The 20,233-nt window shown below is 44.8% G+C and overlaps 1 protein-coding gene across 10 annotated transcripts in view; it reads left to right on the top strand.

Annotated features, from left to right (window-relative positions):
• The window catches only part of LOC144770575 (carnitine O-palmitoyltransferase 1, liver isoform-like), a 525,217-nt gene that overhangs the window by 424,376 nt on the left and 80,608 nt on the right, over nt 1–20,233 (top strand). For all 10 annotated transcript variants that reach the window (XM_078655216.1, XM_078655221.1, XM_078655217.1 and 7 more), the window contains exon 14: nt 8,697–8,861. In XM_078655216.1, coding sequence (XP_078511342.1) covers nt 8,697–8,861 — 165 coding nt within the window. The remainder of the gene's footprint in view (nt 1–8,696; nt 8,862–20,233) is intronic.

The raw sequence follows: 20,233 nt of genomic DNA, 5'->3' as shown, positions 1-20,233 counted from the left end.
CTTATAGGTGGTCTAAATTTGTCTCTTGGTGTGGGGAAAGGGCTGTTAACCCTTTGAAGGCTCATTTGTCTGACATTTTACAGTTTGCTGATTTGCTGTTGCCACAGTCAAGGTTTATCTTTCGGCCTTGTCGGCATTTCTCGGTTTGCCTGATCAGCCTTCTCTTTTTAAGTCTCCTGTGGTTTTAAGATTCTTGAAGGGTCTCACTAATAAGTTCCCTCCTACTCCTTTTGTTGTTCCTCATTGGGATTTGAATCTTGTGTTAACCTATTTGATGGGTTCTCCCTTCGAACCCTTGCACAAGTGTTCCTTGAGGCTTCTATCTTTTAAAACGGTCTTCTTGGTTGCAATTACCTCGGCAAGGAGGGTAAGTGAGCTTCAGGCTCTTACAGGTAGATTCATCAAGCATTTTTGCGAGCGCAAACGGTGCGAATCGCAAAATTCGGCCGTTTGCGCCCGCAAAAACGGCATTTGGAATTCATCAATGGGTCATGAACTCGCAATTTTAAAAATCGCAAATAATTGCGATTTCTCAAATTGCGATCGCATTTAAGGAATCTCAATTAGAGATTCTTTAAATGCTTTTTATGAACCTTTGAAAAATTGCGAATTCGCTATTTTTTACCGCTATTTACCGCGAAGTCTGACTTTGTGGTAAATAGCGAAAACTTAGAAAAATGCACATTAGTGCATTTTTCTAAGTGGTATGTTGCACACACACATGTCCATAGGAAATGTGTGTGAGTAACATCAGTCTACATTGACATTTCAGGGCTGCTACAGGGTGTCCTTTGGACACCCCTGGCACCCTTGAAATCGCATCCTTATTTGCGATTAGCTAATTGCTAATCGCAAATAAGGATTGACTCCCTATTCATTCCTATGGGCCTTTAGGCCCATAGGAATGAATGGGGAGTAATTCCTTATTTGCGATTAGCAATTTGCTAATCGCAAATAAGGAGGCTGTAGGAATCTCAATTTATTTTGCGATTTCTACATGAATCCCGATTTGCAAGTCCTTAATAGCGATTCCTTAATAATCGCTATCAAGGACTCGCAAATCGGGACATTGATGAATCTGGGGGTTAGTTCCAAGCCCCCATTCTTGACCATTCATGCTGAAAGAATGGTTCTCAGGACCAGGGCTGCTTTTCTTCCTAAGGTGGTAACTCCCTTCCATTTAGGACACTCCATTACCCTTGCTACCTTTTATCCTCCCGCTCACCCTTCCAAGGAGGAGGAGAGGCTTCATCGCTTGGACCCAAAGAGAGCAGTCAGTTTCTATCTTGATAGGACTAAAGACTGTTGAGTTGATGATCAGCTCTTCGTGGGTTTTGCTGGCTGCAGAAAGGGCAGAGCGGTGCACAAGCGCACACTTTCCAGATGGATAATCCTGTGCATCAAGATTTGCTACTCTCTGGCGGGTAAGGACCCTCCAGAGGGTACAGAGCGTATTCCACTAGAGCAAAGTCTGCAACATCCGCTTTGTCTAGAGGTGTTCCTGTTGAGGACATTTGCAGAGCCGCGACTTGGGCCTCCCTCCACACTTTCGCGAAGCGTTACTGCTTGGATACCGAAGTGAGGAGGGATGGCCACTTCGCGCGCTCTGTCCTCCAAGATTTTTTGGTATAGCAGGGTGGACACCCTCCTCCTGGAGTGGGGACTGCTGTGGGACTCTATTCACAAGGTGAGGAATCCACTGGCAGATGTATCTATCAGAAGAACAAGTTACTTACCTTTGGTAACGCTTTTTCTGGTAGATACAGTATCTGCCTGTGGATTCCTCACTGACCCACCCGCCTCCCCGTTGTCCACTCTGCTATACCTAAGTTTATGTATATTTATATTTATATTTGTATATATATTGGGTTGTTGATGCCTTTGCTTCGCACTATGTGTGCTGTTCTGATTTGTATGTACTATGTACACTGTATATATGTATATTTGCTGTCATTGGTCCGTCCGGGTGCCTCGAAGGCACGGAAAAAAGGGCGGAACTGATGTCATCACGCCGACGTGGGCCTAATAAGGAGTAGGTGAGGTCAGACGGAGTCGCGCGCGATGCTGTGTTCCTATGACGTCGTCCACGCCGGCATGCTACGAAGAATTTTCCGAACTTTGCTGACGCAAGGGGGTTATTCACAAGGTGAGGCATCCACAGGCAGATACTGTATCTACCAGAAAAAGCGTTACCGAAGGTAAGTAACTTGTTCTTTACAGTCGTTGCTGCGCCACTTCCCCTGCGGTGATTGTTTGTTATTTTATGATTGCTCCTGACCTCGTCGTCGCCCTCCTTGTGCGGGATGGCATTCTTTGCACTGGTTGAAGTGACTTCTGACGTGTTAAGACCCATTGTGGTGGTGGTTTTAGTGGTTTGTGTGGCCTGGGTGATGGGTGCCGTTGCTTTTCTTTTTTTATAGGCTTGAATATGCTGTATACGTTTGGTGACTGCGAGTGTCCTGTTATGGTTTCGATTTGACTTATTGCGATAGAGATCCTATTAGTGGATGGAGAAGTTTCAACCTCTAGGCTGACACCCTCAACTTTTGTTGATATTGTCTCAACTTCACTTTGAGTCGCGTCTTGCTTCTTCGTGGTGCTGGTTGCATTCTGTGCCTGTCTTTGTTTTTTCCCCATTTCTGGCCTTTCTTCTGGCCTCTCCCATTTCTGGCATTTTCTTTCCCGCTTGGATAGTGGGGCTATTATTTTTGGTGACTTGGTACTATGATCAGTTGATGGAGAGGCCAGGGGGCCTGGGTTCCTTAAGACTGCTGTTGGTGGTGATTTATTAATATTTCCCGGTGATTGGGCTAGGTTGGACTCCAGTGCTTTTGCATTTTGCTCCTTAAGGGGGCTAGAACAAACCGTATCCTCTTCCCTCAGTGTTTCTTTCACTTTGTTGACTGGTGGGTTGGTCTTGAATGCGGTCTCCCTGGAGACCCCCAATAATTCAGACATTAAACCTGGGATTACAGCCAATTGATCTATTATTTGAGTGCAGTGGCAATGACATGTTTGAAAAGTAGTTTCTCGGTCTTGCTGCACCCTCGTGATCATGTCGCTAAAGTTTTGCAACTTTTGTTAGCTAAGATGTTTAAGAGATCCACTTGGGTGTCTAACTTGTTGGCGTGATAGATCATAGCTTTACCGACGGTGTCCAGGGTATTTAACAAGTGCGTCCAGACAATTGTCGGTGGTGATCTGGCTTTCTCCTCCTGTAGTAATTAGAGGTCCGGAGACAGTAAATTCAGTGAATCCGGAATCTCACTTGGTTTTTCCCTTTTTTGTGAATCGGCACAGTGGGGAAATTTTGAAAGTTTTTAAAATTGAAGGACGTGTCATCATATTGGTTAGAAAATGGGAGATCCTGGCCACTTTGATACACTGTTGCCAATAGGTGTTGAGGCGTGATGTGTTGGTATTGCTTCTTGTTGTTTATTTCGACAGGGTCCATGTCGTCTATAGGCGTGGGTATATGTTTGTTTCCAAATGGACTGAGAATGTTTAAACTCGTCTCATGTGTTAGAACTGCCTCATTGCTGCAGTGGCGGCTAAGTGCTGTTTGTTTTTCCGGCGCAAATGAGATTCTGAAATGGGTGGATGATAATGGTAGTCTATTAATGCCTCGGTGGCTTTAGTTTTGTGGCTTTGTCCCCTTTCTAGAGGAGTTTTGGTTGTGTGGAATTGCGAGTCTTGGGCTTCACTATTTGTCGCATTTTGGTGACCTGGTCACGTTTACCGAAATTCCTCTATTTCTTGATTTTGGCTCTTGCTGCTGCTTCTCACCCGGAGAGACTTTGTGGCGACTTCACTTTGAGTATCGGTGGTATCTTTGCTGATTTTGTAATGTTCAGGGCGTTGGAGTTCAGTCTGATCCTGTTTAATCTTGATGTTTTTTGTCGTCACTTTTAAGAAATCAGTGATCAGTGCCGTGTACTGCTATTCGGGCATGAATGATGCCTCGATGGTGCCGGAGGAGTACCTTGCTTGCCACCTTCAAGAGCTACGTGTGGAGCCGACTCAATAAATTTTTTGCTGGTGATGGGCTTGGTGCTTGACTTTGCAAGGGTCACTGCGCTGATCGTTGATGAAATTCTAAACATGTACTGCTTGTCGCAGTTTATTTACGTTGGCTCTGTTTGGATTGCTCCTCCCTTCAAGGAGCCAAGTGGGCTGCTGGTTTCCTCCGCGGTCAACGCCGGGGGGCCTTCCTTTTCTGTTTCCTTTTTGGAGTTTGCTAACAAATTTTTGTCTTTTTTCTCCCCTCCTCTTGTTCTTCCAGACCTCATAGTGAGTTTGTTTCCCTTTCACCTAGTGAACTGGGATTGTGGGCTTGGTCAGTGTCTCTTGGGGAGGGGTTTGCTTGATGACTTTTGGTGTTTGGGTTGCTTGCCAGAGCTTCCTGTAGCTTCCTGCGGCTCCCGCGGTACAGGAACTCTGTACCTGCTCCACTAACTCAGTTCTTTAAAGTGCTGAGGAAGGTTTTTCTAAGTAAGATGGGGAGTGAGATGGGGAAAGTCCAGTGCTCACCTCACCACACACCTCAGCACTTTGGTTATCACTTAGAGTGTCCTGGTTGGGGCTCTGGTAGGGATTCTCACAATTGGTCTTTCCGTCTACCTGTCTGACTGCCTTGATTCCTGATGGTTGTGCCACCTGGCTGGCAAAGTGGCTAGGGAAGGCTGCCTCACAGCTCCTCAGCTCCACAACTCCTCACAGCGCCTCTCTCCAAGGGTGCAAACCAGAAGGGGGGCAGAGGCAGAGATTTCCAGTCTGTTCATTCCTGCTACCCCAGTTGCCCCCGTAATCTCACCGCAGTTCTCTATGCGGTGTGGAGTGTGGGACGGCAAGCTGGGGGTACTACTGCTGCAGCTAGGACCCTCGTTGTCCTCACTACGGCTATTGCGGCTGCTGAAAACACCTCAAATTCCGGGTGCCGCTGCTGTGGGTGCTACACAACACTGTGATGTTTTGTGGCAAGCTCACCGTCACCCGGGACCGGGATCCTCGACCGATGACACATGCAGTGGGATCAAGGATGGGAACAGGAGTGCCCAAGTGTCTGGAATGGCCAAAGCGGGCACGCCCACTTGCGTTCGGTCCGCTGGGTGGGCACAGCTATGGGCTGAACCGGACCAGACCGCAATCCAGCTGCCCCCGGAGAAGGAGCCCGGTGCCCGATGCTGGAGTGAAAAGTGAGGCTGGAGCCCGGCGTGAGCTCGATCGCCGTGGCCTCGGCGTCTCACTGCTCCCTGCTCGCAGCAGTTGGCGAACAGTAAAACGAGGATCAGGATCAGCCTGGGGGTCGAACGAAATTCAATCACTGCCCTTGTCGTCAAACAGTACACCAAGGTATTTACAAGCTTTCACTTGTTCTAGCTGCCAACTGCTTCAGAACAGAATTTTTGGCTTTGTTCCGCCTTAAATAAATAAAAAAGACCTGGACTTTTCACCAAACAGACGATGTCTTAGTGTTCCCTATTTAGGATTAAGGGGCGGTTCTCTTGGGGATATCGTCTTACTCTAGTGTCGTAAGAAATTTCGTATGCCTCTCCTCCCACTGTGGCTACAGTGAGTGACTGCATGCATCAGGATTGGGATACTTGGGTGTGTGCACTGACTGTGCACCATCTCTGTGAGGTACGCAATCCGTGCACCGCCTGAGGGCCTCTTTACCTCTGCGCCTGCATCTGTAATATGGCACAGTGTTAAGGATTCACTCATTTGCACTGAGTCACGCACCCTTGCAAAAGAGGTCATGCACTCTGGGGATTAATCCAGTGCGCATTTAGTGCTGGTGTGAGCCATATTTCAGAAGTGGCTGCACAGGTGTCTGTGACCTCTTGTGTAAGTGCCTGGGGGTGGAAAACATAGGTGGACACACTGTTGTGCCCTAGCGGCATCACCATCGTCATCCCCGACTCCAGCATTGTCCATTGCTGGGCTGCAGGCTCTGGAGCCGACAAAGGCAAGACACCACATGTCAACTGAGCCAGTGCCTTATTATTTTGATAAACATGGAATTGGGGGCAAATGGGAGGGGCCAGAGGACCCTTATGGTTACCAGTACTCTGTAGAAGAAGTTGAGGACAACTGGTATGAGGAATTTGCATATGCCAGTAGTTTGAATACCTCCCCAAAACAAGGGCTTGGTCTCTCCCCCTACCGTGGCTACAGAGTAAGTTGCCTCATTTGCTATGATGGTGAGGAGGGCGGCTCAGGTCTTCAACCTTTGGCTAACCTCAATGACAGTCCAGACTAACATCTTGACGATAGTGCTTCAGCCAGAAGTTGCCCCATACAAGCATTTAGTCCCTTTTCTTGAACCACTTATTAATGTCCCTCTTGGGGCCTGTTCCAGGCCCTTCAAGGCAATTGGCTGCCATCGCTCTGCTCCAGGGGATCTCCATTCCCTAATTCAGCACCCAAGTTAACCCTTGTGCATTCCTTTCCACTACACTGAATGAAAGAGGCTGGACAACTTCAGTAAGAGGGTTTTCTCTTCCGCCAGCCGAGCATTGCGGTTGGTGAACTCTGCATGCTCATCGGGCTAATATGTCCACACAATCTGGGATTCCATTACTGAAGTGCTACTAATGGTCTCTTAAGAGGGCTGAGTCATACTGTCGCAAGCAATTACAGATGGCAGAGATGCAGCAAAGTTCAGCATCCGATGTGTTCTAACCAACTCGCTGGGTAGAGCAATTTCATAGTCTGTGGCATTGTGATGCCATGCCTGCTAAGTAACACTGGCTTTATAGGGGATGTCCAGACCTCTCTCATGGACATGCTCTTGGATGGCACTCATCTCTTTTGAAATAAGACGGAGCGTTTTAAGGACTGTAGGGCTACGGCCAAGTCTTTTGGTTTTTCCATGGTTTCTTGGCAACCCCATTTAGCCTTTTCCCTCTTTTGTGGCCACAGGAGTAGCTTCCAACCGCATCTATACACACCCAACCACCCTGGCCAGCAAACTGCACAATCTTTTCTTGGCAGAGAATGCGGTTCCCACAGACATGGGGCAGGCAGCCAGAAGTCGAGCCAGTCCACCAACCCCTAACAGCTGCATCCTCCAAATCCCCTTAGTATGCCGTCCGACCTTCATGGGCATTCCGTACGGGGGCAGGTTACACCTTCACATGCACAACTGGAGGAGCTCTGGGTTTTGCAGCTTGTCCAAAGGGGCTACTCGCTCCCCTTTGTGACTACCTACCTACTTATGACAAGCTGACAGAGGATCACCTCTAATTGCTCCGTCAGGCGGTGTTAGCTCTCTCTGGGTAAAGAGAGCTATAGAGAAGGTGCCAACATCAGAAGTAGATCGTGGTTGCTATTCCCCCTACTTTCTGGTGCCTTAGAATGATAGAGGCCTTAATCCTAATCTAGACCAGCACCTGCTCAACGTCTTCATGAAAAAAGAGACATTCAAAATGCTCACGCTTGAGTCCTGTCTACCCCGAACCCAGGAGACTGTATGGTATCGTTGGACTTACAGGACGCTTATTTCCCCATCCCCCTTCTGCCTGCCCACAGGCATTACCTGTGATTCGCGGTCAGCCAAGAGCACTTTCAGCTTGCTGAGCTCCCCGTCAGCCTTACCAGAGCCAGAATGTTTCGGCCTCTATCCTGGGTTCCTGTGAGACTTACTCTGATGCTTTTGGGACTCTAGGCCTCCTGCATCCTTCTTGTAACACATGCCCTTTGGCATATGAGGACTCTGTAGTGGGACCAGAAATTCTAGCGGGCACAACATCAGAAAAATCTCTCTGGCTTGGTTCAGAACTCTGAGGGAATTGCAAAAGACCTGCAGTAGTGGCGAACTACCCGGTATTGGGTCAGTGGCAGACCCCTCTCCCTTTCCCAACCAGAGGTGGCTATCGTGACAGATGGGTCACTGCGGGGGTGGGGTAGTCATCTGGAGAGGTGGAGATCAGAGGACTAGGTCTCCGATGGAATCCGGAATCCACATCAACCAGTTGGAGCTCTGGCTGACATTGAAGACCTTTCTTCCTTCAATCCAGAAAAGTCTGTAATAGGTGTTCACCGCTATGTGGTACTGCAACAAATCGGGGCGGGGTAGGGTTGTGGGTCCTTTGTCAAGAGGCACTGTGCCTCTGTAACTTTGCTAGGATCTTCTGTCACCGCAACAGGTCATGGGCAGTAATGAGGTAGGTTGATGGCTTAATTAACATTCATTTTTCCCATCAGACATCGAGCTTCACAATGCGCCTGAAAGGTTGGGACCGCGGTGCTCCACATGGACTCAAGTGGCCTGGGTTAAGCTATTGTTTGCATTACATGAACACCATGCTTTCCTTGTATATTATGTTATGTTATTTGTATTTGGAACATGCACACCTCACCCCAAAGAGTATCCTAGCACAGATGACGCATGGCGCTTGCATACAGAAAACATCAGCATTGGGAGGCCACGTAAGAAAATACGTGCCTTCCAAAATGTTGGAGGCACCATCCCTGTGGTAGATTGATCCCAACAGTTTTTTCCACCAACAAAGCTAGCTGAGGCCCGTCTTCATAAACAAAGCAGTTCTCCATGTGGGAACTGTGATGTGGGGAATGTCAAAAGGTTATGTCGGAGCCAGCAAAGTGTCTGCTTTATAAGCGCCCTTATGTCTGCTATCTTACCATTTTCTCTCATTTCAAGTTTTCATTCCAATTGCCCTTCTCTCTTGCAGTGCCAGGATGAAATAAACTGCTCACTGGATGTGGCGAAGGCACTGGCAGATGATGTGGATTTCCATGTTTTCCCATTTAACGACTTTGGAAAAGGACAAATTAAGAAGTGCAAGACCAGCCCAGATGCATTCATTCAGATTGCTCTGCAGCTGGCACATTACAGGGTAAGACTCTCTCTTGATTTTTGGTCTTCAGTTTTCTAGTCTTGATTCTCTGTATCACTAGACGTTTTCTTATTTGAGTTCACTTTCACTATTTTTTTGGTTAGCTTTTGTTTTTAAAGATTCCTATTTGTTTGCCCTCTTTTTCATAGCCATTTCTCTAGTATGTTATCCTTACTCCCGTTTGTCTAACCATCATTATAGTTTCATGGTTTCTGATTTGTGTCAACCTATAGAGTTTCTGAAATGTTTTTCATTTGTTTCTGTAAAACTTCTTTCTGATTCTTTTTCCCTTTGATACCTTTCGCTTTTATTTTGGGTACATTTTAAGTTTTGTTTGACTCTAGAGTTATGGTTCAATCTCAGAATAATTTTTTTATCTCTACAGTTTTTGTTTCTTGTTCACTTCGCTTTTTGTAATCAAAATGTGTGTATCCCTTTGCCTGTGTTTAGTTATTTCTTTTCTGTTTCTTTTGTTTCACCCTTTCTACGATTGCTGATCCATGTTCTCTTGCATCAGCTTGTCTGCCGAGTTTCTTATTCATACCCCCTTGCCTTTTCCATCTGTGGTTTGTTATATTGTCTTGAAATCTCTCAGACCTTGGAGATCCATCAACTAGAACCCTAAAGGATCTCTAGTGAACAGACATTAAGCACTATCAGCTCTGACCTTGCTTCCAATTTAGTATCGGTCAATGAGACCAGAACTGGGTTTGGAGATTCAGAAGTTGCCCTAAATTTGATCAATTATTTATTGACAGTCTGAGTATTCACACTGGTTCTAATCCATTCGACAACACTCACATGCTTCCACCATCAGGAAAGACACCATCAATGAAGGTCACACTGTTAAAGCATTTTTAAGAACTATGTCAATGAAGAAATCATCAGTTCGCTGGGGTGCTTACAAAATGACGGTACAAGACATCAGGACCCCTCAGTACCAGGGGTACCACATACTCTATCTGGAACTGCTAGTCGTACGTTTAGCCTTCAAAGTATTCCTCAGACTCATTTAGAGCAAGACAGGCCTAATAAAGATGGACAACATGACAGCCATGTATTATATCCATAATGGGGGGAATAGGGGAGCACTCTCACCCAGGTCTCTGCACTGGCTCAGGAACTCTGGCACTGGGCAACCCTCAACCATATTCACCCTCAGCTGAGAGTAGAAAAGGACTTGCAGACCTGCTCAACAAGTGGGAACTCCACCCATAAGTCCTTTTCAAGTATTTTCATGAATCTATGTGGTCTTTCTATTGAGTGAACCTTGCCAAAAGTAATAAATAGCACATTACACTATGTGCATCTGCCTAGATGGTATGTTGCCTGACCTGTTTCATTTGTATTTGATTTCACAAAAGGTGTTTAACCAAAACTAGGATGCAAGTGGCTAAATGTGTGTAGTAAGATAAAATCAGATTGAAGAGGCCTTCTGACCATTGGGAGATTTCCTTGGAGTTTTGTTTTTTTGTGTTTTCCGATGTTAATTTTGCTGTATTGAAGTAATAAATTCACATTTGACCTTTGCACCGAAATAATAAATGTGGGAATGTGTTTTACTAGTATGGTTTCTTTTAATAGTGCGGGAATGGACCACATTTATTTTCAGTGCCCTGGTTCTATAAATATATATTTATTTGATTTTTCTTTGTTTAGGTAAAGACTCGCATCACAATACTTCAAAAAAGAGGAATACACTCCAAAGAGAACAAATAGGATTATGCTAGATCACACTGTAAATTCCTTTGTATACCCCAAACACCACAAGCTTGAGAAACAAACATTTATGAAGGGAGAGCACCGCATTGCAAACTCTGCTTCTACTGACATGCATAAACCTGAGAGATCCATCCAAATGATGGCCACAGCAAGGAGTGCATGATCGCCGAGGAATCAAGCAGACACAAGCTCTCTTAGTCTGTGTTTTGTCTTCATGGAGTACTCTTTGTCTAGTGGAGTACGGAAGGGAACCATTTTTGACTTGCCTATATCTTTGGTGCTGTTGGATGAATCTTCACAAACGTTTCCAGAAGAAGAGTGCTGGTGATTCTAGTTTTGAGGCAATCCAGCAAGCGGGGGCCGAGAAAAGGGGAAGGGGCAAAAAATGTATGTTTCCCATGTTAACTCCCATAGGAATTTCAGACACAACTACAGCTCGAACCGCTGAATCGTAGTGCACCAAATTTAGCAAAAAAAGGTAGCTGTTGGTCCAAAAAGTGACCTTTTTGTGAATTGGTGTAAATCTGTTCAGTAGGTTTTGAGAGATTAAAAGAAATCCAAATTTGTATATATGGGGACTTTGATCCTCCGAAGGATCCAACAATCCCCGTGCTGAAATTGGATTGGCTTTAAAAACTTCAACTGGAAGTGTTTGCAGCCATCTTGGGACTCTGCTTCAGTCGAGTCCCCAAAAAATGTTAAAGAAAGAAAAGGAGTAGAGTAGGAAAACCCTGGCCCCCTAGCTCTGGTCCTATCGCCCCCCTGGGACCCTGCCAGGGTAAAAAAGCATTTTTCTATATTTTGCCGCAAAATTGCGACAGAGTTACAAATTTACTGCTAACATTTTAAACAAAGAAAAGCATAAGCTCTTGCGCTTGTTTGTAGATTTGCCCCGGGTGGTCCAGGTTACGGGGCCTTTTTTTTTTTTAAATATAAAACAAGGGAAGGGGTGCACCCCCGTTTCCCCTTAGCCAAACTTGGCACCGCGGACCACCACTTTCCCAGGGCTGGCCAAGCCTGTTTTTCAATGAAGGAGGGCCGCTCACAGAACCATAGTGCCACTCAGAACTAGTCACAGACCCTTGCAGCCACTCATACACCCATTCTCAAAGTTTACAGGTTACAGTTAGGAACTAACTTTTTTTTTCAAACTGTAGAAATTTACTGAAAATGAAAGATTATAGGAATTTTATTGTTAGGAAATATTTAAAAAAATTGAAACCTAGAAAGTAACTGAAAAAAGGCTATAGGAACGTTATAGTTAGGCTCAGATTTCACTTTGTACAAAACCATAGAATTTCAGTAGTTATAGTAACCAGAGCTAACTGCAACTTACGCTCTCTTAATGCACTGCTTATGACCTCACATATTACATCACTCATGACATGGCAGTGACATCCCTGATGACGTCTCAACTGCCATCACTGATGAAATCATCGACAGAACCACTCACATCCCCATAGAATGTCTCATACACCCATGCCCACACAACCACTCACACATTCATCCTATTACTTATACAGACCTCACACAACCACTAACTGTTCCATAGAGCTACTCATGCACCTACTCACTCACCCATACACCCACCTAGTCAGTCACCCATACAGTTTCTCACTTACTCACACACCAACTCATTTACTCAGACATATACTAACTCATGTACTCACTCACTATACAGTCACTAACACAAGCACACACTCACCCATACAGCCACTCTCACATATACTCACTCACCCATACTCACTCACACGCTCACTCACCTATAAACAACATACCCTTACAACACTTATGCACCCACTCACTCATACAGCCAATGACACTCTCCATTACTCACCATTACAGCCTCTCGCATACCCACCCATTCACCACTGACAAACCCACTCAATCACACAACCACACACTCACCCATACAATCACTCACACACACATAGAACCACTCAGACACTAACTCACACATGAATACACCTCGTCACTCACATAACGTGTTACAAATAGTATCACTCATTAGTAGTACACAATGTTTACTAATTTAACATTTTTCATACCTTATTCCAGAGTTCTTCAATCTGTGGGGTGCGCCCCCCTCGGAGGAGGGGATAGAGCTTTTGTAACATTGCTGGGGGGGGGGGAGGCTTGTTCGGTGGTAATGACGAAGGGTTTTTAGGGGGAGGGAGGGCGGGAAATCGATGGGACACGAAGTGCCCATGCTGTTGCAATTTCACCCGAGCTAACCAGGTTAATTCCTACAGCTGAAATGCTTTAGCTGCAGTGGGAGGCAAGGAGCCCCCTGTGCTAAAACTGAAAGCGACGATTTCATAGCAGAGGAGACTCCTTGCCTCACACTGCAGATGAAATTAATGTCTGTTATTTGACCACAATGTCAAGCGCACACAACCTGCATATATATTCAACAGTTAAGTTTGATATTCATTTGATGGAAAGGATAGGATCAAACTCCAATGTCTTTGACTCGTAAGGTGTTTATTCAATCAATTTCAGTATTTGTTTCACAAGAAAAACCAGCCGACACGTGTTTTGTCAACACCGGGGTAAACCCGTGACTCTTCAGGGCTGTAGGGTATGATGATATAAGCTGTGTCCTCGGACCGGTGATAGTTCCAACCCGGTCCTGATCGGGTGTGAGCGACGGAGGACGCGTGGAAGAGGTGCTTTCCGAGCATCTCGGTAGTCAAGGAATTGGGAAAGTCCGACGCCGGATAAGCGATCGGGAGGCACAGGGAAGCAAATCCGCTATCCCTAGCCTTAGAGCTTGTGGTCGTAGTATCGAGGGAGAAAGATGTCCGCGCGTCTGCGAGTAAATTCATAAAGCTCTATTTTCAGCACTTATCTGTGTATACTTGGAACAGCAAATATAAATAGAAAGCACTTTAAATGTGTTTTAGGGGTGCCTGAATGATATGACTGATAATAAAAGGGAACAAAGACAGAAAAGTCATATCATAAATGAATACATAATTCTTTATTTATAACCCATATTTAGTGTCAAGAGAAGCAATTTGCAGGCTGTTTAAACACCTGACTGGGATTTGTCTTTTGGCAACTTAAAACCCTTTTAGCCCTGTGATAGTTGCGCTCCTGCAGGTGTAATTTAAAAAGCAACATTGTCGCCTTTCTGGGAAGAGCTAACCCTCCCTGGACGGGGTTAAATTCCGAGAGCTGAAATGCTTCAGCTGCAGTGGGAGGCAGGAAGCCTTCTCTGCTAAAACTGAAAGCAAATAACAGACATTAAGGTTCAACGAGGGGTTATGAGAGTGTTCAGAAATGTTTAGGCGCTCTACAGGTAGTGGTGAGTGGGTCACTTGAAAGAAATTTTTGGTGGTTGGTGCTACTTGCTCTGAGATAACCCTAGTCTCAGAAAAAGGAAGGTAGGTGGAGGGAACCTCTAGCAGTGTAGCGCCAACGCGGACACCATTGCACCATAGTGCAAGGGTGTCTGTGTGCAGGGGAAACATTGTTTATGTACAGGAGGGGGACCTTCCTGTACATAAACAATCTTTAAATGACATTTGTCACACTTCCATGTATGCTGCTTAATGCAGCACACACGGAAATCACAAAATGTTTTTTTTTTTTTTTAAAGATTACAAATACAAGGCATTTTGCTTTTTCAATGTGTACTTCACTAGGGAGCACACATGGATGAAGCAAAAATGAGGAGAAATAATGCATTTCTCCTAGTTCCGCCAGCGTAAGACCAGGTTTTCCCTGTTCTTAATTTTAACGCCGCCTCCCTTTTACGCTGCCCTTGTAAATAGGGCGCAGCATCAAAATCTGTTCCTGTTGCAGTGGAACGCCCACAGCAACACCCTCTGCCCACCCTTTCACGCTAAGCATAGCATGAAAGGGGGCCTTATTTACAGCGTTAAGCCAAGTTAAGTGGCTTAACTCTGCCTTGTAACTACGGCATTGCCTCTTATCGCCACCACAACGTCGTAAAACGTGACGGTGTGGTTTCTATAGGGGCTTGTACATATGCCCCTGAGTATGATGAAACTATGAGTAGCACTATAAAAAAAATGATATGTTTGCCAGAGAGGTGCTATAGAGAGATGAGGTGCATTGTTGGTGAGTGGTAGTGAGGAAATTCATGGAGAAGGACGAAACACTCATTGTTTCGAACATTATTTGCCAGATATGGCCCGGGATATGCGGGTGGCGGTCGATTATGTAGTGTACCAGATTCCAGAAGTTTCTGTCAGGTGGTGGGGGGGCCCGACATTTAAAAAAATTCAGCTGGGGGGCTCAACCTTCAAAAGTTTGAAGACCCTTACTATATAGCTTTACGTTTCTGAGAGTTAAAGAAAACAATCACTGGATGACATTTTTAGTATCTTTTATATGGCTTTAACACTCAGAATCTTAAAGAGAACGCTCACAATCACTGGATGTTGTTATCAGTGATGTCACTGACCATGTCATGAGGGATATAATATGTAAGGACATAAGCAGTGCATTGCGGGGGCGTAGGTTATAGTTCTCTCAGGTAACTATAACTGCTAATTTCTGTAGTTTTGTACAAGTGAAAGCTAAACCGAATTATGAAATCCTACTTTGGGTTTTTTCAGTTAATATGTGTGTGTGTGTGTTCGGCAAGTGCCGAAACGCGTCGTCTGTCCCTGTGTAATTGCATTAATGGTGCTATGAAAAACTATATAAAACTTGGAAATTCGAACCCTGCGGTGCTGCTTGATTTCTACTGCATCGAGAGAAATCCTCAGTGGAACGAGTGGCTAGGAAGCCTTTTTTAGTTCAGCCACGTTACCATGTTACCTGTAGCCAGATAAGGACGGCGACTCTACTTACATTGAACTGATTGGTCTCGAGGGTGACTAGGTGGCTGGGTCCGGACGACTGCCGAACCAACTCTAGTTGAAAGACGATTTCTTTCAGTTGGAATTTTAACAATACGTATTCTTGTGAGAGAAACTTTGTTGTCTATATGCGTCGACGCCTATGTTGGGCTAAATTTGAGGAACAGAGAGACACATTAGAAGAGGTTTTTTTCATAATCATGTGCCGTCGTCACTGATTTGCAAAATTAACAAGATAAGACAGATGTAATTGTCTTGTTTCTCTCTTTTCCTTTGTGATAAATGTGTTGATTTTATTTGTAATTTGATGCGTTAACGTTTTTTTTTTACCTTGACTATTTGAGAATGACTCTCCTCATGTGATATATTTTTATGTAAGAATGGTCCTTATTTTTGATACACCAATTGTAATATTTGTAAAGATTTGTTATCAAAATCCTAAAAAATTATTTTAAATCATTTGTGGTACTTTCCTTACTTAAGATTGGGGTTATGCGTATATGGTGATTGACATTTTAACTCGGAATGTATGAATGAAAAGTTGGTAGATTCAGTGTGGAGTACTGTTTCTCCAGAGGGAAATATTTGTGACATGATAGTCTTTTACGGAGTTGTGTCCCTTTGGGCTGTGGTGTCCCTCATTTTATTTACACAAACCTTTCATCTACAAAGCATACCAGAATTAGAACTTATTACCTCCAACGAATTACCTCTGAATATGTGCAAGGTGACTTGCCAAATGAAGCTACAGACTTCAAAGTTGAGATATTGTATTTATTTGAAAACAACCTACCTCCGCCCCATCAAGGTCCATTATGTGTGTAGCAGAATGTGTGCTCTAAGATCTGAAGACGACTTCTGTGGGCAGAAGCCTAATCACATTCACTTATTGCCTGAGGTTGAGAAGCCCTGAATAATGTTTACGAGTTACTGTTTAATAGATGCTTTAAATCTATAATAATATGGTATGGAATGTGTTGAGTATGATTCCCAAAGAACTTTGCTAGGTTAAGAATGGTTCAACTCCATCTACGAATTCATTGGACACAGAAATCTGAAACCTAGTCCTACAAGACTGTAACGAAGTTATTGGTGAAAAACAACGTCCTATGGTGTAACACAGGACAGAGTCTCCTGTCACGTTGCTTTTTGCCGCTTCGATCTCCATAAGGACTTCTCAGAGTCCAGCTGGACAGCTTCTTTTGGGGCTTCTAAACCCATTGGAACTTTGACCGAACCATTTAAAGGCCATAACATTCTTTCTCTCGTCTCAAGACAAAGGTACTTTATATTCTCTCCCCCCTACAAATAAAACGCACCACCAATGCCAAAGTATGCTATGTGTGTGATTACGACCTGGAGCGTGATTCTTTCAAAGAGCATCAGTCTGTCGACCCAAACACTCTAATATTTCCTGCTTAGGCTTGCTGACTCCCCTCATGATTAGGAGCTTCACAGAGAGGTAGTTTGGCCCTCTTCTTCCAAATCTCGATCAGTAGATGGAAAACAAGTGCCATAATTTGGCCTTTTGAATATCCATGGACTAGGTTCCCTGAGTGATGCCTTTCTGTTCAACAGGTTCATGAGTTTCCGACGTGGTTTCCCAACCTTTTTTATCCACAGAAAATTACAAGTTGCACTAGTGCAAGGGTGCCAGTTATCCTAGGGAATTCCAAATAATCCTGTATTCTAACCACTTGTAGATAACCAACTCTCATCTGTTTCTGTCTCTAAAGGAATCTTCCTCTCTCAACCGAAGGAGCTAGTGATTTACTTCCAGTTCTTTATGATTGTGTCTCAGTGCTACCTGAATAGTTGGCCTCCACCACCTACGACTCTTGCAGTGCTGCACTGCTTTTTGGCTAGGCTTGCACAATATAAATACCATGTATGGACAAAGCAGTATTGCTTGTCTGAGTGAAGGCATAAAGCTTCTCACTCAAAGGCAGTATCAACACACGCGATTGAGAGTCTGCCAGGCCTGTACTTCTGCTAAGCTCTGTAGTAAACATTTCTGATGGAGACTTCTAGCTGCAGATTCCTTATCTTTTGAATAATGCCCAGGTGTGAGGCTGGATCTGTAAACTTTTCTGACGTACCTCTGTGTCCCGAAGGTTGCGCTTTGTTCCTCCGCACCAACTCCATTCCTCTCTGGAAGGGACACACGGGGCCTTATATAGGCACCACTCCTTTGTCCTGAAATAAGTTACCTTCTTAGGATCTAGAGCATTTCTGAGACCCTTCTTCACATGTTCCCTGTTTGTTTTCTCTCTCACCCGTCAAGGCCTTGCAATGGGCACTGTTAACCGTTATCTTTCAGTCTTCCTGCAATTGCCTGATCAGCCTTCATTATTTATGTCACAGGTCTTGATGAGGTTTTTGAAAGGGCTGCGGCACATGTTACCCACTTCTCCTTTGGTGATGCCCCAGTGGGACCTCAATCTCGTCCTTATTTATTTAATGTGTAACTGCCCCCCATGGCTCCTCACCAGCAAAACCTCGTTCCGAGGTGCCATCACTTCAGCGTAGCCTGTGCGTGTCCATACACCACCTTCTTCCCTGATACGCTGGTTATGAGTTCTCTGGCATCCTCTTTACCGAAAGTGGTGACGTGTTTTTCGAAACATCATCCTGATGGGGTTATATGCTCCCCTCGGCCATTTAAGTAGGAGGAGAGACTCCATCGCTTGGACTCCAAAAGAGCGCTCCGTTTCTAAATTTACTGTTTACTGTTCGTCAGAGCTCTTTTCTCCGATGAGACTTTAATCTCGGGACAACACTGATATCTTACATCACTTGTTCAAATATTGAATTCTCATTTTATTTTTAAGCCCTGACAAAGTTCCTTTGGCATCATGGAGCGAAACACGTTGCCTCTATGCCAGTTTTTAAATGACGACTTTAATGAAAGAAGACTGATGGATTATACCGGTCTCTTTTGATTGACTTCTCTCTGAGTGCACCTCCCTTACCCATGAACTTTCTTGAAACATTGGCATTCATCAACTGTTGTATAGCTCCTATATATCCTTATATCGTGTTAAGTTAGCATAGGTACATTTGAGATTTAAACGCCATTTTTCCTTTCTTGCAACTTCTGCACACGACCCTTAATTGTTGACTTAGCTTTCAACCTAGTGGTTTGCCGTGGTGTATGTGAGAATAATATGTTATTGCTCTGATATCAGTTTTGTTTAATAAACCATGTCTGCACGGAGAGTGCTGAAGTTTCAGGAGCAACACGATATGGAATTGTTATGAGGTCTGATCTCCACGCCTTCATAGTCATAACACAAGTGCAGCCTTTGCCAACTTGGGCTTGAGGCGGGATTGATATTGCTTTGCACGAGAATTGTTAACACACTTGATGCGGTGCACATGCAGAGAGAGCTGGTGTATGCTGATGTGATTCCTTCATGCTAGGACACTAAGGTATGGGCCCGCCCTAAAACAACCCAAAGAGACCTTCTTAGCTAATAATATAATATATGTGTTAGGGAGGGTGAGATATAAGTGTTGTTAACTCTTATTCATTACAGCATGTTAACATGCTGTCACCATTCGCTTTTTATGTCTTAGTAACTATGCTGATAATTTTGATACTGATAATAAGTATACTTGTATTATCTAAGATACTGCGCCTGAGAAGACGGCATTAGTAAATAAACATTTCAAATGCACATGTGTCTTCTTTACTCCATGTTCTGGTTTGTAATGATAATATAACAAAAGAGTGTTCATGAGTCCCACGTACCCTGAGGTACTGTAAGTTCATGTTCTGGTTTGTCTAAACATTGGGAGTTTGATATGTCCAATGAGACACTGTAGCTAGCTCGGTAAGGGGTGAGTTGGTTGCTAAGGTAAGTTTTGGGACATCCTAATTTGCCGAGGTTCCACTCCTCTGTGCACAGTTCTGTGTGAGTACAGAAACCCTGCAACATGGCGCCCAACGGTTTCGGTGGTCTTATATCATGACACTCGAGTAGTTTATCGTTCATGCCTTAACCCCTTCACATCCGTTTCCGGAAAACGGGGTGTCGGTGAAACCTACCTATTTTTTGAAATAGGTCTTTATTCAAGCTTGATTCTTTCTTAAACGGTTTCTTTGAATTACTACCCAGTTGTGCTACAAAGTATTCTTTGTGTGTTCTTGTTTCCAGTGTTGTCATGGCGGCGGTGGCTATTGCGCAGCATAGTCGCGTAGCGGTACGCAACCATCTTCAGACGTACCAGGTCCCAGTAGATGGGATGGCTGTGATTTTCGTGGTATGTGCAGATCCGGCATTTCCTTACGAGTTGTTTTACTCTTGGGTTACGTTTCCGGCTGTGGACGCTAATTCTGGTTTGTTCCACTCCTACACCGCCTCGGATGTCCCAGCTGAATATACGCCGTACAGGGCATTGGAAATACCTATTGATCATTGGCAGCATCGAGTTTGGTTTGATGGCGCCCTCCCCCACTCTTTGTCCCCTGCGAGGTTAGGTCCACTCTCAATTCCAGGTACAAATTGGCCTGCGTTGGGTGGCTTTACCCCGCACCCGAATCACGGGGCTTGTACCCTGGCAGAAATTCGCAGGCTACATGTAGTTTCCATTTCCGTGATTCGTGCTTTAGTGCAATACATCGGTCGTCATCTTCCTGGTGGTCCCCAGGGGGGTGCGGCCGCTCCCATGGAACGAGGCGGAATGCGTCTCAATCCAGTGATGGTTAATTCGGTTTTTGGTGCGCGTCCTGTTGACAATGATGACTTCCCATTCTGGCTAGCAGAGAAGTTTGATCAACTGGAGGCGGTTTTTCCGAATTCTACTCCTGCT

The sequence above is a fragment of the Lissotriton helveticus genome, chromosome 7, assembly GCF_964261635.1.
Source record: "Lissotriton helveticus chromosome 7, aLisHel1.1, whole genome shotgun sequence".
In the NCBI taxonomy this organism is placed as follows: Eukaryota; Metazoa; Chordata; class Amphibia; order Caudata; family Salamandridae; genus Lissotriton; species Lissotriton helveticus.
Note: the sequence above shows the minus strand (reverse complement) of the source record. Positions and strands in the feature narration are given on the sequence as shown.